Source organism: Simochromis diagramma, unplaced genomic scaffold (assembly GCF_900408965.1).
Source record: "Simochromis diagramma unplaced genomic scaffold, fSimDia1.1 OVJJ01000816.1, whole genome shotgun sequence".
Lineage (NCBI taxonomy): Eukaryota > Metazoa > Chordata > Actinopteri > Cichliformes > Cichlidae > Simochromis > Simochromis diagramma.
Window position 1 is genome coordinate 2,969,338 of NW_024386908.1, and position 25,981 is coordinate 2,995,318.

The 25,981-nt window shown below is 40.9% G+C and overlaps 1 protein-coding gene across 1 annotated transcript in view; it reads left to right on the top strand.

Moving 5' to 3' along the window:
- The first annotated feature begins 5,036 nt into the window (after window positions 1–5,036).
- Window positions 5,037–25,981, top strand: part of LOC120735585 (proton myo-inositol cotransporter-like) — an 82,880-nt gene continuing 61,935 nt past the window's right edge. Inside the window, exons 1-3 of the mRNA XM_040035019.1 lie at window positions 5,037–6,021; window positions 22,905–23,064; window positions 24,485–24,693. Coding sequence (XP_039890953.1) covers window positions 5,448–6,021; window positions 22,905–23,064; window positions 24,485–24,693 — 943 coding nt within the window. The 5' untranslated portion in view covers window positions 5,037–5,447. The remainder of the gene's footprint in view (window positions 6,022–22,904; window positions 23,065–24,484; window positions 24,694–25,981) is intronic.

Here is a 25,981-nt window from a genome sequence, read left to right on the forward strand (position 1 = left end):
TTAACCTGATACCTCTAGTGGTAATGACCCACACGTTTTTTCCACACCTTGGGTCATGTGGACTTAAAGAAGTCTAGTCACTTTCTTATCCCAGCAGGTAGAATGTGAAAGGCAGTGCACACTCTTAAAAGGTTGCCAGTGTTTTGCAGGGATGCAAAACTATTCAGTGGTAAATATATTTTTCTTTTAGTTACTTCCTGTTGTACTTAGTGAGTTAGTTAGAACTGCAGAAGTTGTTTGTTTTGGGGTTTTTTTTTTGAATGTGCACTCTTCTCCATTAAGTGCTTTAGCCAAGTTAACATATGCACAGCATACTCATCACAGGTGGGACCAGGAACACTGACTAGCTTTGTTCCTTTGAAAACCAAACACAGCCACTACGTATTAGACCTGTGCTTTCATGTAATGACAAGTCACAATGCCTCATCTGCACATGATCCTGGAACTTGGTAATCTGGATTTAAATGTATTCTTGATTGCTTATAATTGCTGTTAATAACACCTCTGCTGTTTGCAGGTACCCAGGCCACTTGGCTTAAAAGGTTGTTCAAAATACTACGGTCTCTTTCCTGTTTTACTCTTTTTGAAAATTCTTCACACAAAGACTGGGGATAGAGTTCTCTTCATTCTTTCCTTTTGTTCCTGTAATTCTATAACTTTACTTGAGCTAGCCTATCCATTCTAGTGCAAATACCATATACAGTGGTGTGAAAAAGTGTTTGCCCCCTTCCTAATTTCTATATTCTTTGCATGTTTGTCACACTTAAATGTTTCAGATCATCAAACAGAATTAAATAGTAGACAAAAATAATACAAGTAAGCACAAAATGTAGTTTGTAAATGAAGGTGTTTATTACTAAAAGGAGAAAGACCCGATAACTGACACAGCTGGTCTCAGTCAAGAAATCTCTTAAACACGACCTGCCTGACAAAGTGGAGTAGATCAAAAGATCCTCAAAAGCCAGACATCAAGCAATGAAAATTCAGTAGCACTGAATCTTAACGTGGCTGAGTGAATGTACTGAAACCAGCTTGGACTTTCCCACCAACTGAGTTCAGCGAAAGTGGGAAACAGCATCTCCAGTTCCATCTCCCTGTTCATCAGCTTCCCTCAGGGCTGTGTCCTGAGCCCACTGCTGTTCACGTTGCTGACACGTGCATCACATCATCAGATGACATAACAGTGGGACAATAACGACCTGTCCTACAGAGAGGAGGTGAATTAATTGGTGGACTGGTGCAGTGTTATGAATCTGTTCCTGAATGCCGAGAAGACCAAGTCCTCACCATCAGACCTGAACTCTTCAAAACACAGCGCTACCTGTGTGAAAAACAGGACCATATAGGTTTGATTTTTTTTTCACTTTCATGATAAACACATTTATTTAGAAAATGCATTTTGTGTTTATTTGTGTTATCTTTGTCAAACACCATTTTACTCTTTGCTGTTTGTATTTTTGATCTCACCAGTTAAACTTTTTAATTAAGACTTGGTCAAAGAAGGAAATTTCTCAATTATACTAAATAAATAAATAAATACCCAGAGGAAAGATACTTTAAATCAGGACATGTGTCTCCATTTTCTGCTGCCACCTGAGGCTTGGCAATGTGACAGCCTATCGCGATTTGTCATCTGCATTTCTTGCTGCTGGAAGCAAACAGTGCACTGGTTAGATCAAATGGAAACACAGTGAAGAAACAGGAGAAGCAGAGTTGTAAATAATGAAAGGAAGGTGCACAACTCAGGGTACTCGTTTGTGCACATCTTAATCTAATATTTTCTCCTTAATAACCATTACCAAAACAAATCATTCTGGTATTTAAATAATAAGATTGATGGTGTTGAGTAGGGTTTGTTTTCATGGTTTCTTTGTCTGCATTCTTAAGTCATTATGACACGTGCACCTTTCAATGCTGTTGACCATAAAATTCTATTAGAATGGTTAGAGGATTACAGGTACTGCGCTGCAGTGGTTTGTATCATATCTATCTAATACAGAGGTTCCCAAAGTGTGGGGCCCACTGAGCCATTGCAGGGGGGGACACTGCTAGCATAATTGACAGGTTTTTGACGGGGCTCCCACGCAAACGCAAAGCAGGAGATGAAGCATCGCCAAATATGTTTCCAAACCAACTTCATTCCAAGCCAAAGACTAGAAAATATGGTGAAGCATATCTTCCCTTTGGCTTCACCTGCACAAGTGCCGAGGTAGGTCTCTGCGACAGAATTAGTTTCCCTTGCGTCGGCAGCATGTGCTGGGCTGTCCAAATCACAGACAAACAGTATCCCACATTCTTGATTTTTAGTTCACAAGCACTTCTTGTAATAAATAACTACTCCTGAAATTTTGGAGATGTTAGCTCTTTATACAGTAAAGTTACAGCGAGATACAAATAATATCAGGCTGTTCCTGCCACAATTTGTTTCCCTGGTTCAAATCATGGACATTTTTCTTGTAAAACAAAGGGGGGCCCAGCAAAAAAAGTTTGGGAACCACTGATCTAATAGACTCCAATTTGTGCATGTAAATGGAGAGTCCTCTTCACACGGTGAGGTTAATTATGGAGTTCCACGGGGTTCAGTGCTAGGACCAACTCTGTTTACATTATACATGTTTCCCTTAGGCAGTATCATCAGAAGACATATATTTTCACTGCTATGCAGATGACACCCAGCTCTATCTGTCCATGAAGCCAGATAACACACACCAATTAGTTCAACTGTAGGAATGTCTTAAAGACACAAAGACCTGGATGGCTGCTAACTTTCTGCTTCTAAATTCAGATAAAACTGAGGTTAGTGTACTCGGCCCTGAAAATCTTAGAAATATGGTATCTAAGCAGATTCTTACTCTGGGTGGCATTACCTTGGCCTCCAGTAATAGTTTGAGGAACCTTGGAGTCATTTTTGACCAGGACATGTCCTTCAACACACATATTAAACAAATATGTAAGACTGCGTTCTTCCATTTGCACAATATCTCAAAATTAGAAATATCCTGTCTCAGAGTGACGCTGAAAAACTAGTTCATGCTTTTAGTAATTCTAGACTGGACTACTGTAATTCATTATTATCAGGAAGTCCTAAAAACTTGCTGAAAAGCCTTCAGCTAATCCAAAATGCTGCAGCAAGAGTCCTGACAGGGACTAGAAAGAGAGAGCAGATTTCTCCTGTTTTGGCTTCCCTTCATTGGCTTCCTGTTAAATCCAGAATTCAAAATCCTGCTCCTCACATACAAGGTCTTAAATAATCACACCCCATCTTATCTTAATGACCTTGTAGTACCATATCACCTTATTAGAGCACTTCGCTCTCACACTGCAGGCCTACTTGTTGTTCCTAGAGTATTTAAAAGTAGAATGGGAGGCAGAGCCTTCAATTTTCAGGCCCCTCTTCTGTGGAACCAGCTTCCAGTTTGGATTCAGGAGGCAGACAGTATCTCTACTTTTAAGATTAGGCTTAAAACTTTCTGTTTTGCTAAAGCATATAGTTAGGGCTGGACCAGGTGACCCTGAATCCTCCCTTAGTTATGCTGCAATAGGTGTAGGCTGCTGGGGGATTCCCCTGATGCACTGAGTGTTTCTTCTTCAGTCACCTTTCTCACTCATCGCATAGACCTCTCTGCACTGAATCATATATGTTATTAACCTCTGTCTCTCTTCCACAGCATGTCTTTTATCCTGTCTTCCTTCTCTCATCCCAACCAGTCGCAGCAGATGGCCCCGCCCCTCCCTGAGCCTGGTTCTGCCGGAGGTTTCTTCCTGTTAAAAGGGAGTTTTTCCTTCCCGATGTCGCCAAAGTGCTTGCTCATAGGGGGTCATACGATTGTTGGGTTTTTCTCTGTATGTATTATTTTGGGGTCTACTGTTGTTGTGATTTGGTGCTGAATTCAAAATTGGTATTACTTATGGTGCTTCTTTTGAGTTTCCGATTAGTCATGCTAATTATTTTAACTTTCAGAGAAAATGTGCTCATTAAATATTCTTTCACTAGAAGGTAATTGGTTAATTTGATATGATGTAGCCTAACTATTCTATAAAGTGGCATCATCTATGGCAGGGGTCAGCAACCTAATTCGGCTCTGAGATTAATTGAGCCTCAAGGCTCAATTAGCTGGGGACAAAAAGTTAAATTCCCTAAAAGACACATTTCTTGGTTTGTTCTATGTAACTATTGTATATGCATGGAAACCCTGTCTCATTATTGATCTTCTTCTGTAATCGGTTCAATCACAGGTCATTTTCAGGCCATGTTAATTCTTCAGGGACACCTTTGTCCACGTATTGATCCTCTGAACTCATGAATGCTTTCACTGCTATGCCATTCTGTGCACTGCAGCTATGTTTCATCAGTGCTGAAGGACAATTATAGGGTTTGAGTGTATGGAGAAGATAAACTGGTTGGTATGGGGTCACTGATAAACCTTTTTTTTTTTTTTAGCTTCAAGCAGACAGATTATGACACATGTATTGCCAAAATAGATTAATTTAGATCAATCAAATAGTTTTTAAACAACAATCAACATTTAAAGTGAATCAGAAATTGTGCAAATGTAAATATTTTAATAGTTACAGAGTTGATTCATTAAAAATCAGCTGATCCTACTTAATTTCAAGAGCACTGAAATATACTCTGCTTGCTTTGTGGCGGTGTTAAAGCTAATCAGCAGTACAGATACTATAATCCATAAAAGTGGATAGCAGCTGACATGTACAACATCATTGTACGACTGTCTGCGCTTGGAGTTCTTCCACCTGTAATACAAAGCTACTGCCAGTAGGGGGAAGCCGTTTTCCAGTTTTGCCAGAGGCAGCCTGTCGTAAGAGTAAAACGTGTTGAAAATGTTTAAAGCAACAACATTCCGGTTTTTATATCTTTTAGTTAACAAAGGTTTTTCTTATTTTTATGATTTTATGCTTTAGCCCCACAAAAAAGTGTTTTTTCACGAGGCTTAAGCATCATCATCAAATGAAATTATACAGCAGACATTTACACATCTTTGATGTGTATTAACGAGCATATTAATCCGCCTGATTTGGTCAGTTAACAACAGCAGACCGCACATTCCCCATAAAAGATGGTGCTGATAAGTCTTCGCTCCACGCTTCCAAAACAACATTTCTTTGCGTCACGCCGACGCTGGTAGTGACGATGTGATCCACTACACTCCTCCTATCTCACCTTTCCTACCCTACTCTTCTCCAACTCTCCCATCAGGACCACAGGGATGTCATGCGCGGATAAACAAGGCTGGAGCACAACTTTACTCAGCAGCGGGCTTCTTTTTTTTATTTGGAAGTGTCTTAGGACAGTCAGCGTGACTTTAAGTCTAAGCTGAGTGTAGTGGGGGGGGTAGGCCTGTTAGTTGGGTGGGCGTGTGTGTTTGTTTTGTTGTCAGACGCTTCAAATACAACTCAGCAGCCCTGTCCTGTGTTGTAGTTCCCATATGTCGCGAAGGCAGGCCGACCATGACTACAACCTCCGGAGTATGAACAACCTGATGGGCGAGAGGTGGAAGAAAGTGAACGACGGAGGTGAGCGCAGTCTCATCAAGGCTCCGTCCAACGCCAGCATCAGCAGCCAGGGCGCCTCCACTGGAGCTTCCGCCGCCGCTGGTGCCCCATCAGCCCCCTCCTCCTCGTCCACTGGAGACCTGGAGAGAGCTGCCCGCAAGCAGTTTCAGCAGGATGTTACACCTGGTTTCGTCTACGTCCTGGCCATCTTCTCCGCCCTGGGGGGCTTCCTTTTCGGCTATGACACCGGGGTGATCTCCGGGGCGATGCTCCTATTGAAGCGGGAGCTGGACCTGAGCGCCCTGTGGCAGGAGGTGCTCATATCAAGTACTGTGGCCGCAGCCGCCCTCTCCGCCCTGCTGGGCGGCTTTCTCAACGGGGTGTTCGGGCGCAGAGTGTGCATACTGCTCGCCAGCTTCTTCTTCGCCGTCGGGGGGATCGTCCTTAGCAGCGCTCCCGGTAAAGAGGTGCTCCTGGCGGGTAGGCTCATCGTTGGATTGGGGCTCGGTAGGTTTCAGGGGCGTTTTCAGGTTTTTGAAATAAGGGGGCGCAAAAGGGGTGGGTGGGGTCGCAGAAATTTCAATAAAATAAATTCTGAATTAAGAAAATGTGGAGGGAATGGAGCTAACAAAATCAGTGTAGATACGGATATAAATCAATTTCATTCTACCAAGTAGAAAAACTATAGATGTCGAACATACTTTGTTCTAAGTTCAACTTTGAAAAGTAAAGCACCTGAGTAACTGTAAGCCATTATATTTCTTTTAAGTCTCCTTGTAGTCGGCTACCTAGAGTTCATGTATAGTTTGTGCCTTGTAGTGGAGATTTTCCACGGTGTCACAAAAAAACTGGCAGACACACGGACAGCCGCATGGACCCTTAAAGCCATTAAATATTTACCTCGTGAACAGCACCATACTACAAAATTGACATCATGGGCGTTATTGGTAGCTGGCTGCTTTTCTGCAGGTGGTGCACCTCTGGGTCTTTGTAACCTGGCGTGCCGTGCCGCCGCCACCACAGCTGGGTTGAAGACACGAGTGTTGGGTTTAGCAGCTCCTTTTACAGAATTCCTGAAAAAGTTTTGATTTCTCCTTCTGCATCATGGCTGATGTGTCAGTATTGCCTGAGTGGCGACGCCTATGATTAAGGAGAATATTGCAGCGGCTACCTGAGCCATAACAGTGAGCATAAATGGATTTGACTGTGTGAAAATGATACTACCAGCATTGTACAAAGCCACCAACACACCAGGGCCTTCACACTCACTGCCTGGTGGTCAGTATTCATTTTGACAGCAAGTTTTCTGATTGCATCTCGTCTCTCCACAATATTTACCTTTAAAAGATTTTGTCTTGTATTTGGAAGGATCATCATTCCACTTTATAATATTATCTAATATTGAATATTCGTATTTATATACCATGAGGAGAAAAGCCCTGCTCCTAATTAAACACCCTGAGCATGCTCCCAGAGTCTTTGTTTAAGAAAAGTTTTTTTTACCAGTCCAGAGCAAGAAACAAAGCCAACTGTAGCTTTAGACAAATTGCTATTCCAATGAAATTACTTCAGCCTGCCCGGCGCTAATGATAATGTGATTTATTGATTTCTTCTTCAACACTTCCCCTCGCCACTCCTTCTCGCTCGCCATTAGAAAGAACAGAGGTGGCACTCGGCTTAAGTGCCCCTTGAAGTCAAAGATCTTAAAGCTTTTGGTGGTTTTGGTGATGCATTGCTGCTGTAGCTCCTCCTCCCCCACCACAGGCCTGAGGTTTGCAATTACTCGCAGCGTCTAATTACGCAGCGTGGCCCTCTGCTTCCTTTATCTGCATGCCACTGGCTGTTAGACAATTTGCAGTCCCCATTATCATCATCATCGTTCTCATTATTAGATTTGGTTGGGTATCATTAGGTGATAAAGGGGAAACTCATTTTGAATGATAAATATCACCCCATCAAAGGAAGCCCAGATAAACCTACAAAGCACACAGGAGACACATAGTGCCTCTGATTTTGCCTTTATTATTGAGTTGCACTCGTCTTATTGGCTGCCTCGTCCCTGCTTCCTTCCCTGCTGCCCACCTTTGCACATTGCCTTTCTCCTACTTCCTTCCGTGCATGAATATTTTTGCATTCTGAGCTTTCTCCCCTCTTGAATCATCCATCTCTCTGCGTGGTCTTCCTTCCACTCTGCGTGCCTTTCCACGCAACGCTTCTTTTGATCACAATTCAATATGCCTCACATTATTTATAGCAGCTGCTGTTACTCATGAGTCGCATCTCTGCTGTTAAAAGTGGCTTTCAAGGCTCGGTACTCGTCCATCACCTCTTTTGAGACCAGTAAGCGCTCCTTTCAGTGATACATGGAGGACTTGCACACCATTTTTATCATCTTCGGTCAGGGATCCTTACTAAGCTCTACCCGCCTTAAAGAGCTCGGTGTGTACCCCTTTAACAAACTAAAGTCGTTTATTAATTTGCTCCCCTTTTCCTGCATTTCTTTTGCTTTCTGTGAGAAGCAACTCGAACTTGGATTCTTTTTGTGTGATTAAAGACCAGTCGTACTCCAATTTGCATGTTTGTCTGGCACTGGAAATGTGCAGATGATGACAGCTTCTTGGTTAAATTTGCACTACTGTAAGTGGAATGATGTAAGACAATTTTATAATGAATAAATGGAAGTTTTAAAGGTTATGCTGGAAACCCTTGTATTTATTTCAGATTTACATTTTTGCAATACATGCATGTTTAGGCTCTTTTCCAATGAACTGCTCTCATTGATAACAGTCTACCCAACTTAAAGTGTGAATCTTCTGAAACAAGGTGCCACCAGCAGCATTATAGTGCAATAATAGTGACACAGCAATATAATAAGTGACTGAGCATAAGGGATATATATATATATATATATATATATATATATATATATATATATATACACAAAAAGTGGCCTGGGCAATATTTTACCAGGAAAATGTAAATAAAAGATTAAAATAGCTGCTTAAAATTTTAATCTAACAATAGCTAAAGTAACTGAGCTATGTTACTCTGCAGAAGTTGTGGAATATTGTCATGTAATAGAACTGAAAAATATTTTTCAGCTTTTTAACCAGTTGCTTAAAACCATGCCTTTCCATCATGCATCAGTAATTTCCATCCACCATTTGCTCTTCCTGTTATGTGGAGCACAACTGGAGTGCTCCGGCGACACTCGGCAGAGTATTTGTTTGCATTTGGGTCGCTCGTCTCCACCTGCTAGTGTCCCCACCTTGTTGTACTCAACAGTGTTCTTGCCTCAAGTAGTGAAGCAAGTTTGTTGTTTGCACATTTAGTGAGTAGTGTGGAAGTAGTTCCCTTTCAGATACTAAATCACCATCAGACACTGACAACAACTCTGACTCTTAGACACGTGCACTAGGACCACGCACACGCGTTGTGTTGCTATAGCCATGATATCCTGATAAGATACTTTCATATCGTGCAAACATTTATAATGATATTATTGTGGACAATATGATGTAGCACAGCCCTAGTTTGTAAAGCTATAATGTGTATGTAAAGGTGGATGGAACGTGTTGGTCTGAAAAGTAAAGACCAATCCTGAATTTATTTTTATTGTCCATCAGGGGGCGACTACTCTGATCAGTGTAATCGGGATAGGCTTTAGCACAAGCCTACCTAGAGATATCGCTGTCTTATCTGTATACAGTGTCTTTGGCTTTGCTGTCAGATCCTGTCAGATGGATCACTGTCCATTACCTATGTGTATTAGGGATGGGATAATACATTGATATGCCAATATACAGTATTGTATCACAATTATCAAGAACTGGTACTAAGTAATAATACATTTTTGCTTTTATTCTCTTTAGAGTTATTTTTTGCGTTCAATGAAACGTATATAATGATTTGACACAGGTGATTGTCTTGCAACATATTGTTTCGCAGGTATCATGATACCATGGGTATAGTGATGTTAACTTAACATTAGTACGATGCTGTATTGTATTTGATATCTCGCAGCTGACTGAAACGTTTGTCCTACAGTGGCCACTAGGGCTGCACGATTTTGCATAAAATGAGAATCACGATTTTTTTTGCTTAGAATTGAGATCACGATTCTCTCACGATTTTCTTTTCCAATATAAATATTTATTGCACTTATTAAGTGCACATCAACTTCGTAACAGTTGAGACTGAACATAAAAACAATAAATAAACATAAAAACAACAAATGTCTCACATTTTGTCGGTGCTGCAAAATGTTGTACTGCTTGAAATTCCATCTCCACCGTTGCTCGACACTGCGTGTATAGAGCAGTTAGTGCAACAATAGAAAAATAGTTGCGGGACGGCACTGTGTAGCGTTTGTCTAGGGTGTAGATAATTTTCCTAAATCCCTCGTTTTGCACAGTGTTGATGGGAGCCATATCTTTGGTCAGGTGATAAGTAATAGCCTCTGTGCCTTTGTGCCTGCGGGAGTTCGACGGGTATAGCGAAGCGCTGTATAAGGTTCCCGTTATTGATGTTTGGGTGGTTGACCTGGACGGATTTTCTCCTGTCACTTTCACTTTCACTTTTGAATTTTTTTGTAAATGTCACTTTCCAGAAGTGTTTTTTTTTTTTCTTTTTTTCTCGTCATTTATTTAGACTGCTTACGGGGAATTTTACACAAACAAACCTGACACTTGATAGAGAAAGGGTTTCTTTAATGGCAGCAAATAGCTGCCACTTTGTCTGATTAAAATTAATTGAATGTGTACTTCTAATTAGCTAGCATGGTAAATTAGACAGGTGGCTCTGATGATCTAATTGCATACACAGTGTGAAAATGTTGAGAAAACTCTTCAGTCTCAGTCGTTGTGCCCTGTCGAACCTCCATCCACCCATTTTAGGCATGTTTTGAGTTTGTGCTTGACTCCCTGCTTCAAATGTGGAAAGGTTTCTAAATGATTTCTATGATTACTTCATCTGAATTGTAGAGGATTTGATTTCTAAAGTATTGTTAAAGCATGGCCATTATTAAGTTAGAGAAAGTTGGATTAAGAACCTCTATTTAAGTACAGTAAATACACTGTTTGACATTTAAAACTACAGCGTGGGACACAAGGTTTACAATGTTCATATCAGTAGGGGTGAAAGAAAGAAAACTCGAATAACTGATTAGATCATGATGAGAAAAAGTGTTTTATGCAAATATTTTTTCTGTTTTTCTGTTGTAGACATGTAAATGGAACATATTTATGCATTGTGCTGCTAGTTGATCAAAATAAGATGCTGGAAATTTTTTAATTTATTGACTTCTTGTAAAAAAAATAATATACAGATTAATTAAAAATGAATAAATGACAAATTATGTATTTTGTTTGCAGCTCTGTGTGGAAATTACAATATGAGAAGAAAATAGATTAAATGGGTAGCTTATGCCAAAGATCCCGGAGGGTTTGTGTCAGGAAGGCCATCTCATTTAGAAATCTGCCAAATCAAAGATGATTGGCGCAATGGAGCAACCTGCTGTGGTGATCATTTTTGAATATGGGAGCAGCTGAAAGTATCTTATTCCACTTAATAAACTGATGATGTAGTCTTGTTGTTCTCTCCATATTGTGTCACTCTGAAGCGCACATAGGCCTGAGATACCCATACTAATGTTAACATGTGTATATGTGTGTGTATGTATATGTATATATTAGGGGTGCAACGATACACAAAATTGACGGTTCGGTTCAATACTTTGGTGTCACGGTTCGATATTTTTTCGATACAAAAAATGTTCATGCCTTTTTAATTTGTCATTTATTAAAATTATGAACATATATTTTAACTCAAAAGTACAGTTTTTAAATTCAATGTTGCTGAAACATCAAAATAATAAAAAAAAAAAAAATCCATATGATCGAGGAATCACTCATCTTTGGAAAAGAGAGTTTATTACAGAGAAATGGCTCTTTCCAAAATAAAAGCTATACTATACGCTTCTTCTGGGGTATACTCTCAGCAGCATATTAAACATATCAGGTCCCCTTAAGGAGAATCATGTGCTAACGGCTGTCTAAATGACTCGGGTAAAGTTTGTAGCATGCGTGCTTGTTGCTTTTGTCTGCTCCCACTTGTCTTTGCACTAGGATGATGTCGGCGTAAATGTGCAGTCATATTCGTTGTGTTCCCACTAGTGCTGTCAGCGTTAATCTCGTTAAAATGACATTAACGCCATAACGCCGCAAATCTCCGTTAACGGATCGCCCCGTGCGTGGGGCTGGACGGCGTCAACACATTAACAAGCTAACTGTGCTAACGCACTAGTTCCCACCCATGTAATTGAGCATTGCCTGGCACATCCGACATACTGTTTTACTTTTGTCCATGACGTGGTTACCATCAGGGTCATGCTTCACATGAAAACCAAGATAGTTCCAAACGCCACATGAGTGAATGAGGGTGGGGGAGGTTCAATTTGCCATGTTGCAACGAGCTTAGCTTCTGTCTTGCTAGCTTGCGCTGCGCTCAGTGGATCTGCACTGACAGTGCAGCCTAGGCGGAGTAGTCGAACGCAGATCCACTGAGCGCTCAACACAGACAGCATCGTCAGAAGAAAAGTTGATAAAATAAATTTTAAAAATTGTATTGTTTGATACATATGCGTACCGAACCGAAAGCACTGTATCGAACGGTTCAATATCGATACGAGTATCGTTGCACCCCTAGTATATACCTGTAAGTACATACGTGTCTTGGTTTGTTATTCGAGCTACAAAGCCAAATATATGTAGCAAACTGTATGGCGGATTTATGATTGGGTAGGACATAAACAGAAAGTAAAAATAATAATTAATCGTTACTAACTAGTGGTTAAATCAGCTCATGCTTCTTTCTATTCCGTTTTAAACATATTAGGTTATTTTATTATAATCATTATTTTCCTTCTGTTTTACATTTTATTTGTGTTTTTTATATCGCAGTAATATGTTAATACATTCAAATTAAAGCCTTATTATTATTATTATTATTATTATTATTATCAAAATGGCACTGTGATACAATGATATGCAATAATAATAGATTGCAAGACAATCATCTGGGTCAAACCTTGATCTGTTTGTCACTGAATACAAAAAAATAACTAAAGAAAAAGAAAAGAAGACATTATTTATATTTTGTGTCATTTGTTTATAATTGGAGTGATATTTTGCTGTGTATTGCCATATCAATATATTAGCCCATCCCTAATACACATAGGTAATGGGCAGTCAGCCGCTGTAAACACCGAGAGTGAAATACCAGTCTATAAATATACTGTGATATTAACACAAGCAGTCATAACACTGATGCGAATCTAAAGGAATTTATTGAGTTGGAGTTGTTTTTTTTTAGAAACAAAAGTAATAAAAACTGAGGGAAAAGCAATAATTGTTTTCAGAGATTTTAAGATAAAGTGATGAAAACAGCAAAGAAATGCATGAAATACAGAGACTGCTAAAGTGTCAGCTGCACACTATCATTAACTGAACAAGCTCTGATTGCTCTTATGAGGGAGAGAACTAATCACATGGGTCATTTCAGCTGTTACATCATAAGTATCCCCTCCCTTTTGTGCTGTTACATTTTTACCATACAGAGATCTCCATTAACCAAGCACGCGTGAGCCAGACACTCAAAGATAATGAGGCAAACTGAAGGTGGAGACGCTAATGAGGCAACCTGTTTTGCATGCAATTTTTCTGGCCCAGTCCGATCACCTGCACATTAACACGAATGTCAGTTCTCAGAAAAGCCAACTGTTGAGCGTTTTTGAACAGGACTCACCGGAAAGGTCATCAGAGCTGTTTGTCAAACCAGGAAAGGCCATACACCGCCATGCCATGCCTTCTTATATTTCTACACATAAGCCTGGTTATTGTTGAGCTGACCTTTGCCTAAGCACATCGACTGTTGTGCGATATGAGCTGGTGCTTGCGCAAGCAGACAGACAATGTTGAGCCAGACTTGCGGGATTAACTCTAATTTATTATTTGATTTAGTATTTTCAAATTCAGTCAAACAGTTATCCACATCCAAACCATAATTTCCGATAGATAGATAGATAGATAGATAGATAGATAGATAGCACTAACCCTGACATTGACCAGGCAGTCAATATTTCTGCTTTTATCAAATTGTTCTCCGAAGTTTTGGTAGTCAGGGAGCCAAAAAAAAAATCATAATTCAAAATCAAAACATCAGAAAAAAATTTCATTAAAAAAAAAAAAGCCTAGAGGAAGTCTAGAGCTGTTACATGCAGATCTTTTGCCGTCACCAGTGGCTCTCTGTGGCTTTGAAAACAACATTTGGTGAATATGAAAATTATCCTCTTAATTTGCCTAAGACCCAAACTCTTCCACGACATGCTTTTTTAATTTCTCTTTGATATTTGGGCATATTGGGCCCCGATGAATGTAAAAACAAAGAATTACCAGATTTTTTTTTAACCTTATTTTTGTTTTTAAGAACACTGAGAGCCACATATGAGGATATTCATTTAAAATTTTGATGCCCATGTAGAGCAAAATTGAGTATTTTAGTCTAAATAATCCAAAATGTGATGTCCACATATGTGGACAGCCAGGTCCTAGGAGGATAAATTCAATTGGCCATCATGGATATAGACACATAGTTGGCTTATCCCCCTAGCTATGCATTACAAATCCAAAAAATAAAAGTAAAGGAGAAAAACTGAGAATTTAACTGTGTGTGGGCAAAACAGTTTGGTTTCATCACCAACAACTTCAGATGTTCTCATTTTTGTTTAAGCTATTAAACTTAAATTAAAGTTTAGTAAAGCACCATCACACCATCAGAGATTACAGCTTTTAAACTGAGTGCTCATAAAGAGCCAGCTGGTCTTTCTTCTCCAGTATATGATTTGCCTTGTTCCTTGTTCTGCACAGAGATTTCTTCAAAGTCTCTAAATTATTTGATGATACTTACGGTTTGGGTTAGGTTTTCACAGAGGCTGACTTGGAGCTCAGCGGGTTAAATAGGTTGGCACTACAACTCGAATATGCTTTGCAGCTCCATATAGACTTCTTGTTCTTAAAAATGTCTCTTTTTAGTAAAGGTTGGATGACGGTATGGTTGGATTATGGCTAAAACCTCAGAGAGCAAATCGTGAATGCTCCATCCTCCATGCTCCAACTGAGAGGGGCAATTGCTTTTATCAGTTTTAGCAGTAAAACTCAGTTAAAGTTGTACCCTCTTCAATAAAAGTGGAATAAAGTTTGCCCACTTTTGACAGGGGCAAAGAGGAAGCATCCAACTGAGTACACATGTTTAACATGATGTCCTAAAAGTTTATGATATATTGGGGGAATTATTCAGCTCTATCCTCAATTCACCCTTTATCAGGGGTCTCCAACTCCAGTCCTTGAGAGCTATTGTCCTGCAGCTTTTAGATGCATCCCTACTCCAACACAGCTGAATCAAATGGTTGAATCACCTCTTCAGCATGCCATCAGGTTTGGCAAAGGCCTGCTAACAAGCCATTCATTTGATTCAGCTGTGTTGGAACAAGGATCTATTTAAAAGCTGCAGTAAAGTAACTCTTGAGGACTGGAGTTGGAGACCTCTGCCCTACAGTGAAGCAACCAACAGCTTTAGGCATCGGTGAGCGAACAATGCTTCCAAAACAGAGTAAGGTTACAGCTAACAACGCTCATGTTAACATGCTAGAAGACATCCCCACGATCACGAAGGAAGCGATCTAAGTTTTCCCTCTTTTCTTTTTACATTTTCAAGGACAAGCTAGGTCATTAAAAATTTAATCTGCGAAAAACTTTCCATTTTCAAAACTTTTCCATTTGTCAGATTTAACCAATCACTGGAGAGCTTGCCCCAAGACAATGCATTTTCATTTGTTCAACAAAGAGCCATAAAAATGTTTCTTTTCTGCCTTAAGCCTCTGATGCATGCTGGCTTAGTTAGTCATAATCCAATGCCTCACACACAGACAAAAAAACATGCACAAATAAAAGGACACACAGACACCCTCATAGTGACTGTATAATTATGTTTTCTGGCTAAATTATCTAGCAGTTGCAAGCGTTGAAATGTTTTGTTCTTTGAAAGAGGAGATAGGCCCGCTTAAAAATAGTACTGTTAATTACACTGAGATAACATTTAATTACAACCTGCAGGCTTGCTAATTAATTGGTTGGTTCATATAATTAAGTCGCAATTCTCTTCCTAACCAGGCGAAACCTAAATGTAGACTTATTGAGAAGTTTGTTTATGCGCATATTAGTGTTTTAATGTGCAAATTACATCACTTAAATGTCAAGTTTTTAAAAGATGACTTGGGTTCGGCTTGACATTTGTGCATTTTGACTCTCCAGAGCATGAAATTTAGCAGTGGCTAATTTCTGAATTAAGCCTTCCAGAACAAGTCTTATTATTCCATAACATGCTTTTAGAGAAACCAATCAAAAATTGCTACAGCTTTTCCTGCTTTCACTAATCCATTCAATCACGATTCACAATTACACACATTTAAAAGTATGTATCAGATTTTTCCCTTCCCCTTACTTTGCATGTTTAAGGATCCTCTGTTAGAGGATCCTAAAAAATCGGCTTCCATTACAAGAACAACATCATAACAACAACACATCCAGAAAATGTTCTGTCTGTCAAGATCATAGTCGTGGAGATTCTGAAGAAGTATCTCCCTCGTTCTTCTGATCAAGTCTCAGTCCTAGCCTTTGTACTGTGTGCCTAGAGCCCGCCTTTAGAAGACCAGACAGATCCTTTGTTAAGTGTGCTGCTTTGAGGCTGAGCCTGCCCAGACAGCAACTTCAGACTGTGTATGTGTGTTTGTGTGTGTGAGTGTTGCGAGCTGTCCTCAGTGCTGAATAGAGAGCTCATTAATAAGAAAAGAAGCATAGTGCAAGTGTCTTGGTAAAGAGACTCACACTCAAGTAAAGAAATATACTCATAACACGAGTTAATTTGTTTGTTTTTTTAGTTTTATTACTATTGAGAATTATAAAGGAATACGAATACTTGACATTACTCATATCCTGTCACTTCTTTTTTTAAGTATGTGTGCTCTAAAACAGTGATACTGATGCAGAGAGAGGCTGACACACAACAACCTGTGTTAGTTTTTAAAGACAAATATTGTATATTCATATGCCTGGAATAAGCTGGTGTAGGAAATACTAACCTTTCAACCTACTCTTCAGACATCTTGGAAGCAAGACTCTGTACATAATATGGATCACCTACACATTAAACCTTATGGAAGCTGCTCAGACATGGAAATTCATGCCGTGAAGCTCCCAGTGCACAGTTCTCATGCTGATGTTAATGCCAGAAGAATCATTGTTGCAACAATGCCATCCTAATCATAACAATACTAATAATAAAAACAATAATCAGTTCTTTCACAGATGTTTGTAAAGGCAGATTGAATGACTGGGTGCTTGATATTTTATACCTGTTGCAATGGGACAGAAAATACCTGAATTCATAGATTAAAAGGTGTGGCTCAGTAATTTTGTCTAATCTATAGTTTTCTAGATAAAATTATGATTTACATAATCCATTTGAAATATGATTCTGAAAGTAAATATATTATCTCCCTGAATTAGCTGGTCTTCTGTATGGCAGAGGGATCTATTTCCTGGGTAAGGAGTGAAGGAACAAAGCTTGGTTTTCCAATCCGTATTTTATTGGATCCAGTTAGATTTAACATACAATCATGATCTTTAAAATGGAATGCTGATTTCAGTGCAAATAAATGGAAAATTAATTGCAAATCTCTTCTATATTTTGACCTATATGTTATTAAGAATAATAAAAAATAGTGTTTATTCTTTTAATTTTAAATTGATATCAGTTCAACTCAGTCAGGAGCACAGACTGAAAAAAGTACCATTAACAAAGCATCTGGTTGAACATCTCACAACAAGTTAACTGAGAGCAGGTCAGTAACATGATGTGGAGCGTCCCGGAACGTCGTCCTAGAAGTGTCTGTAGGGTGGGAAAACTCTGTGAAAGACTGATAGGACAAACAGTTCAAACAGTTTATCGATGTCAAAATGCAGAGGTATATAGAATCATTTCAGGAAATTCAGAGAAATCCTGCAAGCACGGTGTGCAACAGATAACCTAACATTAGAGGGAAATCATTCACAGGTGGATGCAATAGCTATCATACACGTTTGACAATGTGGAAGTCAACCATAGAAGTTCCATCCATTCGCTTACGTTTATCCTTTTCAGGGTCGTGGGGGGTGCTGGAGCCTATCCCAGCCATCTCTGGCAAGAGGCAGTGTACACCCTGGACAGGTCGCCATACTGTCGCAGGGCTAACACATATACACAAGCATTCACATCTATGGGCAATTTAGAGTTTCCAATTAACCTATCCCCACTAACTGCATGTCTTTGGACTGTGGGGGGAAGCCGAAGTACCCAGGGAGAACCCACGCAAACACGGGGAGAACATACAAACTCCACACAGAAAGACCCCGCCCTGATGGTGAACTGAACTCAGGACCTTCTTTTTCTTTTCTTTTTTTTTTTCCTTTCCTTTCTTTTTTTCTTTCCTTTCTTTTGCCTGTCCCGTTTGGCTCTTTTGCCATCAGAATTGTTGTCTAAAGGCAAAGAAAGATGCCCAACGGATTTACTTTACCAAATTGACCATCCCAGCCTTGCCATAATGGTCCATTTGATTCACCTTTTATTGTTCATTTTATTTTCACTTACTGAATACGGGACAGACTTGACTTGGGGAAAGAAGGGGAGAAAGAAAGAGGGAAAGAGAAACAGCTGAGAAGAGGGACGGGGGAGAAGGGCAAAAAACAAAAACCAACAGAATGGGCAGGAAAAAAAATGCATATATCAATCACCTGGATCACCTGCTGAGAAAGAAAAAAGAAAACAAGCAGAAGAGAACAAGAGTAATAGAATAAACAACATCACAATGATAAATGGGAATATGACAGTAAATACTAAATATTAAACATTATTGTGCAGCACATAAGATCAACAGAACACAGTGTGCTTTGAGGCAGGAGCCAAAAAGGGTGTAGTTTGTGGGTGTGATCACCCGTGTGTACACCTGTGAGCATGGATGCGCTTGTTTTTAAAAGGTTCCTTCATGTAATGATCTGCTAGAGGGTGTGGGGGGGGGGGGCCACAGCCCCGTCCTCCAGGGCATGAAGCAGGTATGGAGGAGATCAAAACTCCAGACATCTAGAGGCCCCCAGAACACAAGAGACCAAGGAAGACCAACAGAGGGGCAGCCGTGCCACTGTCCCAGAAAGAGCTGAGGAGAGCCCCAGATGAGGGTTCACTCAGCAGCCGCGGAGCAGAAGCCAGGGGGGGTTGCAGTGACGCGCCCGTGAGCTCCGCCGGCAGCCAGCTGTGCCTGAGTGACCGAGCCCCAGGCCGAGAGGCCGGGGGCACCCCACCTCCGAAGTGGCCCGAGCGAGCCCCAGACTCCAGGCCCCGATAAGCGGCCGCCAAGGAGTGAGCCGGTGTGTACCTGGACGCCCATCCCCAGACACAAAGAACCACCAACGCACCGATGTCTGAGGGAGTCCGCCACTGGCAGGGGAAGTGGTGGTGGGGGGAGATAGGCCTCCAAACCTTGGAGGGCCTGAGATGTCCCCAGAGAGGTGGCGCCTGACACCCAACCTGACATATAGGCACAGACATACAGGCACACACAGACACAAACATCCATTCCCACCCTCATGCTCTCATATGCACTTACTCCACACTCAACCAACGTGGAGACAGACATAAAGAGACGCTGTACACACAATCACACTCCCCAAGCGTACTCTACGAACCGGGTCTAGGTACCCTTGCCCCTGGAGGGGGGAACTGCACCCAGACCCAGGAACTCAGGACCTTCTTGCTGTGAGGCAACAGTGCTAACCGCCGTGCCACCCAACCTTAGAAGTTTTTATTACTTATTATTACAAGTAATGTTATTTGTTTTAGTCAAATACACTTCACACTGGTTATCCAGTTCTCAAGTACAGCTCCAAAAACCTTATTGTTTTTGTTGACTGAGATTTTGTAACAGGTTATCTGCTGTTCAGAAGGTCGTTGGTTTGTTCCCCAGCTCCAGCAACCCTATGCTGAGGTGTCCTTGGTCAAGGTACTCAAACCCAGTTACCCTCTAATGGATCAACGCATTCAAAAGTGTCTGTGGATGCAGCTTGCAGTGTAAAAAGTGCTCTGAGTGATAGATGAGATTAAAAATGTGTTAAAAAATAAAATCCATTTATCATGAGCTAAACTATTAGAGCGTAGGACACAGAGAACATTTACAACTCACTGGTCTCAGGATCACCTCAGAAAACAGATGTAAGTGTTCAGTTAATTACAAACCCAAGTTGAGACTCTTTCATGTAAATAAAATAAATGCACCCAGTGTAAACATTTGGCTCGTCATGTAAAGAAAAATATGACAAAGGAGGCCCTAAACTATTGGTGTGAAATTCAACGTATATTAAAAAAGAAGAAGATATAACGGTTTTCATATTTACACAAGTATATTAAACAATTTCCAAATCATCTTTCTGTGCATTAATGAAAGAAAGGCATGTTGTACACTAATAAACAGAAAAAGTCACTGCGATGTTGGACTCCAGAGACTCAAAGTCAAAAATATTTAATCACAGATGACGGATAAGCCGAAGCGAATCGGTACACTATTTAACCTTTTTCCTGGCCTGTATGCTCAGATGGGCTCTAACATATTTTCCCCGTCACCACCTGCAGCAGCATGTGAAATGGACATGATTCATTGCTCACTAAATGTAACAACATCAGCTGTTGTATCTCGCCGGCAGGCATATGGCGGGCTATAGCAGCAGGCGGGACTTGGACGGAGATATGGTAGTGATGCATAAGGCTAAAACAGGTAGAATGATGGGAGGTGTGCATGAGGCTAGCACACGCAACAGAAGAGGAATTGAAGCAGACAAACCGCTTTGGTCATTTGTGACTTTGTTTCTTTTTGGGTTCAGATGACTTTAAAACTACAATTCCCAGGAGACTCTGCAGTAGTTTCTGTATGTGAGATGGCTCAATGCCACTGTTTTAAGTTGCTGGATGTTCCATCAGTTTTATTAAAAGCCTCCTAGCAGCACAGTTCAAGTACACGGAGAGTAATAGTCATTAGACAGGCTCAGTTCTATGTCTTTAACACTGATGGGATTTACATGTCTATTTTAGTGTGGAAAGGTTCCAGCTATTAGTTAGTGAGCCAACGATAAATAAAGACTTTTACTTCTAAGCCCTGCTAAAGCCTAGATGAACTCTCCCTGCTGAACAGCTCTGTTAGAATGACAGAGGGGTTTTTTGTCACATTTTTTCTTTGTTTTCCTAATTTAATGTCCAGAAGAGAGGATAACACAAAGGCTTTGGCTAAAGGTGCAGCAGAGCGTGATGCTAATGCTCCTGAAGATCAGACAGGGACCGTAACAATGCTAAAGCTATAGGGAACGGCAGTACACACATCTATGCTTTTTCCCCCCCAGATATTTATGGTTATGCTAAGTTCCACAAGGCAAAGTTTCAGAATCCTAACTTTAGTGTAACCCGTGGACGCGATTGGGTTTGTCTTGCATTCATCTTTCGGCAGGACCTCTCCAAATAAATGCATTTCTATTAAATTGGGCTGAGCAGACGGGCTTCATTGCCAAAGAGCACTTGATTCGATTTCAGGGGGTGTTCTGGATCTCGGATTTCCGCCATCAGATGGTAATCCTTTTTTTAGCCATAACAAAGATAAAGACTTGACTCTAAATCCTTAGGGTGTGTTTGCAGTTCGAGGTTGTGTGAGAGCAGAGCGGAGTGTTACCACGTGTGTTTTGGCGTGCCCATCCCCCAATCACGCACACGGATTTCCAATCTGACATTAAACCACAGTTTCTCTTGCAGTTCACCTTTTATTAGTTTGTAATTTGGGGTTTTGTGCTCTTTTATTAAACGTCTCAAGATGTTGATTTTTTTGTCCTTCTTGTTTGAGAAAAAGCAGTGAACAAATTAATTTTAAAAAAAGGGGGAGAAAGAAAAACATAGTAAATTTCCTCCTATCTTGCTTATTGATTTGTCTTCCCAGAGCTGCCACAGTGTGGTGCCCGCTTGGAGACAGCGTGGCTCGTTTCCCAGCAAGTGGTTTCCATGGCGACGGGTAGCCACGTAGTCATGGCGGCCGTTCAGGCCAGGGCGGTGGCTGTAGGGAGGCGAGGGGTGGAGTGGGGTGGGGTGTGTAGATGGCAGACTATTAATAGAGCTTATGGGGAGCCAGCTGCAGAAAGCCTCAGCATCATGGCACCTCGTCAGACATCCAGTCACACACGTTTTGGTCTGTGTTTTTGAGAGTGTAGAAGTGTGCATTGCCCTGTATGTGTTTGTGTGTGGTCAGCCTGTGTACCGTGTGTGAGTAGCACACTGGAAGACACTGCAGTATGCTTGTTTCTGTCTCTTGGATTTACGTCAACATCTTTGTGACATCACTGTTGGTACCGTTGAGCAAATATGGTCAAACTTACTGAAGAAGACCAAGCGTAACTTTTTGTAGGCGTTGCAAACATTACCCAAATAACTTCAATAAGTGTGTACATTTGCTTTTGTAAAAGTCACTTACTGTATTAAAAAAAATGCTATTTTGCAGTTTAAATCATTTTCAAATTGTCCTAACAAGCCAAAGCGATAACATGTCAGATTAGTGTCACGATGATTAGTCTAGGGCCACTGCAGATTCCACAAAATTAAATTAAAATCTGTAATGTACGCTTTATTTCTGCAATTACCATGTTCGAGTGTGCATGTCTGTGGGAATGAAATGGCTGAAATGTATCACAGAAATAAAGTGATTGTGAAATGGTATGTCTGCTGACTTTAAATATGGTTAAAGCGGCGTAAATATTGTTTTTCCTGATACTTGAGTGCCACTTTTGGGTCATCGGTTGGATTGAACAAAGTCTAAATGAACAGAATCAACTTCCTGGGATTTCCTTACCTCGATGACTGAGCATGACCAACTCAGTTCCTTGGGTTTGAATCCTGCCTAGGACCCACAGGGTTAGGTTAATTGGTGATTCTAAATTGCCCATAGTTATAAACGTGAATGTAAATAGGCTGTCTCTGACTTTTAGCACTGAGGCAAACTAGTGACTTGTGCAGGGTGTACCATGCCCCTCACCTTTAAGATGTGGAATATGCTTCAGTCCCCCCTCGACCATGAATTTCAATGCAGAAGAAAATGGATGGATAAAATGTGTTATCCATTTTGCTATATAAACTTGTAAGTCGACATTTGGAAATTCTACTTCAGCCAATAGTTCCTACTCCTAATCATCTCCTTTCCCTCTCTGTCCTCTACTGTATAGGTATTGCCTCTATGACAGTTCCCGTGTACATCGCTGAGGCCTCTCCACCCCACCTAAGGGGTCAGCTAGTCACCGTTAACACCCTCTTCATCACGGGGGGGCAGTTCACAGCCAGCCTCATCGACGGAGCCTTCAGCTATCTGCGCCATGACGGTTGGAGGTCAGACACACACTGATGAACTTTTCACATACACCTTTCACCCCCAGTGGTTATCGAACTATCGTTTGAAACACTCGACATTCACAAGTTGTCAGCCAATAATAACGCTCATTCCTGAAACTCAGTCCAAGGTCGGTTTTCCCAGTTTTCCCCTACTTTTCCAACCATTCTAGTGGCCATTTAAAAAAAAAATACAGGGTTAAGGAATTCACTCTTCAAACCCCAAAGCTACATCCAAGCTCCACCTTTCACTGCATGCAAAATGTGTTATAGCACCTTCCACACCGCAATTTGTATCTCAACAGAAAAAAGAATACAGAAGCAGAACTTTTACACTTCTCACAGGATGTAAACGGCGCCGCCTTCGTTAATGATAGTCATATAATCAGATGTGATAGCATCGTCTCTTTTTTGGCTTCTTAGCGTATGAAATGCCAGAAAATCTTTTCATTCCGGCTCAAACCCTCATTCAAAATGTCAACACAAGCACGGGTCAGTCTTTAGCATTTACTGGGAGCAGCTGTGCTGTTTATTGGAGCGATACTCTTGTTTTCTCTTTCTTCTGTTCGCGTCCTTTCCTCGTGTCACGCTGAATGCAGCTTCGCGGTCTTCGGAGTCTTTGAGCGGCGAGCTGCGAGATACTGTTGATAAGAATTGGCCGTTTTGAAAGGATTTGCCTCGGCTGCAGTTCTGATAGACACGAAGGAGATTGTTCGGCGAGCCTTAGATTTGTGTGATTCATAATGATAATGGAAAACCGATTGAGTTAAGATTACAGATGTTCTCAGATTGACGTCGTTGCCTTCGCAGAAGAAGAAAAACCTTGTACTTCTGGCTGTTTACTGTAGTCTCTAGCAATTTGTCATTATTACAGCCTCCTTTTACCCTTTTACTTTTCTTATATCCTCCTATTCTTTGCCTTACTGGCACATAACATGTTATGCTTGCAGAGCAATCCTGCAGTTTTTTACACTTCAGTGCAGCATAGTGTGCCTTTGCTAGGGTAAACTAATTATGCAGTGATATTAGACAGTGACGCTTTATTGTTTTGATTTTCTTTCTCAAGCAAGGCTTCTAGCAAGTGGAACTTTATCTCTAATGTGCAGCGATTAATCTAAATGCTTAATCTACATGTTAAGGTTATTTTAAGCAGAGGAATCTGAAAAAAGCCTTGACATTTTCCCCAGTGTTTAATTTTAATGAAGTCAACCACGTGTTGCTTGCTGAACTTGTCAGCATAAAGTGAATGCAGGGGAGCGTTGCTGAAACCTGATTGTTCTTGCATATGCAGTTGAATTTTGCACATCAAACCTTTTCAAACCCTTCATTAGTCAAAAGCTAACAAACAAACAAAAATAAAAACAGCATTTCTGTGATCATAATTAGTCTCACTCCATGTGTTCCTTCTCTCCTCTCGCAGGTACATGTTGGGTCTGTCTGTGCTCCCCGCTGTGCTCCAGTTCATGGGATTCCTCTTCCTGCCAGAGAGCCCTCGCTGGTTAATTCAGCGTGGGCTGACCCAGAAGGCCCGCCGCGTGCTCAGTCAGATCCGAGGCAACCAGAACATAGACGAGGAGTACGACAGCATCAAAAACAGCATCGAGGAAGAAGAGAAGGACAGCGGAGGAGGTGAGGGGAGGAGTCTTTTTTTCCTGATCCCTGTGTTTCTGCAAAAAAAATCAGCCCGCATGAGCAGCATAATGTTTTTGTCCTCCTTTTGTTGATTAACAAATCAACATGTTCGGATTGTAACAATGCTCCAGATCCAGTGTGCTTATGGAAGGAGAAGAGAAAAAAAATCATGGAAAAAGTATATTTTTACCGCAGGTGTGATTGGATCACCAAAAATAAGCCGCAGTTAAAGGTTAGCTTGCTTTAACTCACATAAGCAGCATGTTGTTAATTGCTGCGGTTAAAACTGCACACACGCAGTTTCCATAAACACAAAATCTGCCCTTTCATAAAATGATTAAGCACATGCTGTTGTGCATTTCACCACAAAGCCTGGCTCACATACGAGCAGTTTCAGTGTAGTCGCTGATTTCCATGAAATGTACACTCGTTTCAAAGAGCACCTCACAGCTATGTTAACACCTCACATCTGACAGAGTCACAGCCCAGAGCCTTGAAGGCAGCGTCTTCCTTTCCAATCATTCTAATGTGATCTCAGTGAGCCTGACGTGACTGTTTATGCTCTCCTCCTGCTGCTGTGATGAGGTCCTTTTCTGCTTAAAGAACAATAGTTGCACCGTTGCGTGCCCTTGACTCCTACGGCGCTGGTGGTGACCTGCCAGTCAAACAGCGCGAGCTGTAACGTGGCATTATACATCTGATGATTCTGTTGACACAATTTGAGTTTCTGAAGGGGGAGTTCTTATCTTTTGTCTGTCCTTGCGTAATGGGGTTTGGTGTTCAAGATCATTTTCATCACTTCCTTTACTAAATTAAACTGAATGCTCCATTTTTGACAGTATTTGGAGCGGCTTTGTGCTAAATAAAAAGAACTGGGCGTAGGTTGTCTCTTTTGTTTCAACAGTGCTCTGAAAATGTTACAGATTACTTTTTTTTTTAATTTCGACATCCTGTGCTTCACACTGAGATTATTCAACAGTGCAAATAGAGATCTCAGGTAGAAAGGGAGCTGAAGGGAGACAAGGAAAAGGCAGAGAAAATGCTTCCTTCTTCACGGTCAATTATTGTGTGAGCTGACCTTTGCTCGACCAACCACATCATAAAAGGCTCTGCCGGCGTGAGCCGACAATATTGGACTAGGTTGGCAGAATGGGGCCGACTGAGCTTCATTAGCTAATATTTTGGCAATCAATACATTTGCTGTGTTCAATGCCTGTGTGTAATGGACACTCACTGCCTGAACCTGCAAATCATTTTCCCAAAATCTCTTTTTAAATCTTGCTCA